The 2,328-nt window shown below is 34.5% G+C and overlaps 1 protein-coding gene across 1 annotated transcript; it reads right to left on the bottom strand.

The window, feature by feature from the left end:
- Window positions 1-902: 902 nt before the first annotated feature.
- On the bottom strand, window positions 903-1,828 carry LOC11409902 (calcium-binding protein CML24). The gene has a single exon (XM_003611711.4). The coding sequence runs from the start codon at window positions 1,608-1,610 to the stop codon at window positions 1,044-1,046; it is 567 nt and encodes a 188-aa protein (XP_003611759.1). The 5' UTR covers window positions 1,611-1,828; the 3' UTR covers window positions 903-1,043.
- Window positions 1,829-2,328: the final 500 nt, after the last annotated feature.

Below are 2,328 nucleotides of genomic sequence, written 5' to 3'. Positions count from 1 at the left end.
TCATCCTTCCTAACTTTGGAAGACCATAGACCCACTAAACAGATGAGTATCGAGATATAGAGAGGTGAGATTCAACTGACCGACATGAAAACGATTAGTAATAATGTCAAAGCAGATGATGAAATGAAGAAAGGGAGGGAGCCTAGGGAATCGATATGATATATTGTGATGACCAAGCAAGACTTAGACGAGGTTCTGATTGAGTTCTAAGTTCTAACCACTGCCACAACAGGATTTGTGCAGCAGGTAGCAGATACGCTAACAAACATAATATTGAGTTAGTAAACATCTAAATACATATTCCAATCTTAGAAAACCAAACCACTCACCATCTAATGCAATGCATGATTGTAGGTTGTATAAAATGTAATGCACAACGAAGGAACAAATAACTCTAACAAACAGATAAATGAAACAAACACAACAGTTTTCCATGTTGGACATATCGATTGATAAAGTAAAAACATACAAAACATAACAGGAACCGAAGTTTGACATAAAGTTGCAGTTGAATTTAATGCACAAATATCGGAAACCAACAAATCCAGCAAGGATGCACAAGCAATCCCACAAAACAAAGTGAATAAAGTTTGGTTTCAGTGCTATAATCGTTTATTAGGTTTAAACAAAGGATACCATCGCAAGAGGCAACCATTCTCATAAGTGAAGAATAAACCGAGAGGATAATCTGGTATGCATCTGTCGGTTAGAATGAGTTTGGGGTTCATTCTTGAGCTGAGAAGGTGTGTGTTTTCTGCGGAACTTGCGATCTCAGGAAATAAGTCAATTCCAGGGTTTGGAGACGCATTTGAGTGTCATCAGGAATTTGACAGAATAACATTGAATATATTTGTATCAAAACAAGAAACGAGTAACTATCAAAGAATGAAAATCACCAAGCATTTAACCAAAAAAATTTATTCATCACTCATAAAAGAAAAACAAAACTAATAAACAAAAAAACTAGATATATTTAAGATAGACATAAACTTGAGAAACATTAAACCAGATTATGCTCCTCCAAACCGGAAAAGTATGATGACTTAGGCACATTTCTTGCCATTCATCATCATTCTTGTAAACTCATTCAAATCAATAAGACCATCTCCATCACCATCGACACCTTTCACCATTTTCTTACAAGCACTAAGGCTGCAACTCTCTCCTAACCTCTTAAATATTTGAGACAATTCCTCAGCACTGATTTTCCCATCTCCATTTATATCAAATACTTGAAAAGCACTCTTAATCTCCTCTTCTTTTATCTTATTGTTTTCTCCATTGAACATTTCCATGAACTCTTTAAAGTCTATGAAGCCATCTTTGTCAGAGTCCATCACGTTAAATGCTTTCACTGCATCAGGATCCCCAATCCCCTTATCCAAAGATTTTGCAGCTGCTTTATACTCTTCCAGACTAATCTTGCCATCTTTGTTTGTGTCAAATTTCTCAAACACCCATTTCATTTCATCTTTCTTTGGTTGGAAACTCATTTCGGTACTCGATGTCTCTCTCAACTTGAAGCTGTTCTTTTGAGCTATATTTTTTCGCGGAGATGTTGGCTTGGCTGAAAAGCTACCATGAAACTTTAGGAAACTCAATTTTGACATGGTCTTTTTTTAAAACTTTTGATACAATTCGACTTTAGTATGGTTATGGTGTATGTGTGCTACAATATTATGACTTGTTTATATAGATTTCATAAGTCTCCTACTCTTGGAAGTCTCTTGATATAATTCACACAGGAAAAGTACTAGAATCTGAATAAAGATTTGTTCTTATGCCAAGAGTTTTTAAACTAAAAGTTTGTGTCCTTTATACTAGATTCTTAAAGTTGTGGTTGTAACAAGCTACCTGTGTTTAAAGTTATTAACTAATTGATAGACACAGATTTGGAAAAATTAGAATAACTTTTTGGTGGAATGGATTTGAGCAAGGTTCACTTATGAGTTATGACTCACGGTGTAAGTTGAATTTGAAATGCATATATGTTGGGTGATTCCTTTTGAACTTTTAGTAAAACCGTGTATTCAACACAAATAATGCCCCACTTGCTGAGCTGAATCCTATTCTCATGTCACTATTAATTTGTTACTTTTGTATACCAAAGTTTTGGTGAATCCTTCAATGAGTACAGAACATTTTGTGAAGGCATGTATTTCATCAAAACTACACAAAGACTTCTACTTACACCAAAGCAATATCAAACCAATTTTTGAGTTGGATTTAAAACCATAACCACACCCCCTACAAATCAGTTTGGTTATGGAAATCAGTTTAAAAACTTTTTTTTTTCTTCCAAAACCTGGTGTGAACTTAGTAATTGAT

Source organism: Medicago truncatula, chromosome 5, assembly GCF_003473485.1.
Source record: "Medicago truncatula cultivar Jemalong A17 chromosome 5, MtrunA17r5.0-ANR, whole genome shotgun sequence".
In the NCBI taxonomy this organism is placed as follows: domain Eukaryota; kingdom Viridiplantae; phylum Streptophyta; class Magnoliopsida; order Fabales; family Fabaceae; genus Medicago; species Medicago truncatula.
This window is presented reverse-complemented; position numbering and strand designations above follow the sequence as displayed.

Excerpts from the sequence above, each read along its gene's own strand:
- LOC11409902 (XM_003611711.4), bottom strand. The coding sequence starts at position 1,610 with ATGTCAAAATTGAGTTTCCTAAAGTTTCATGGTAGCTTTTCAGCCAAG.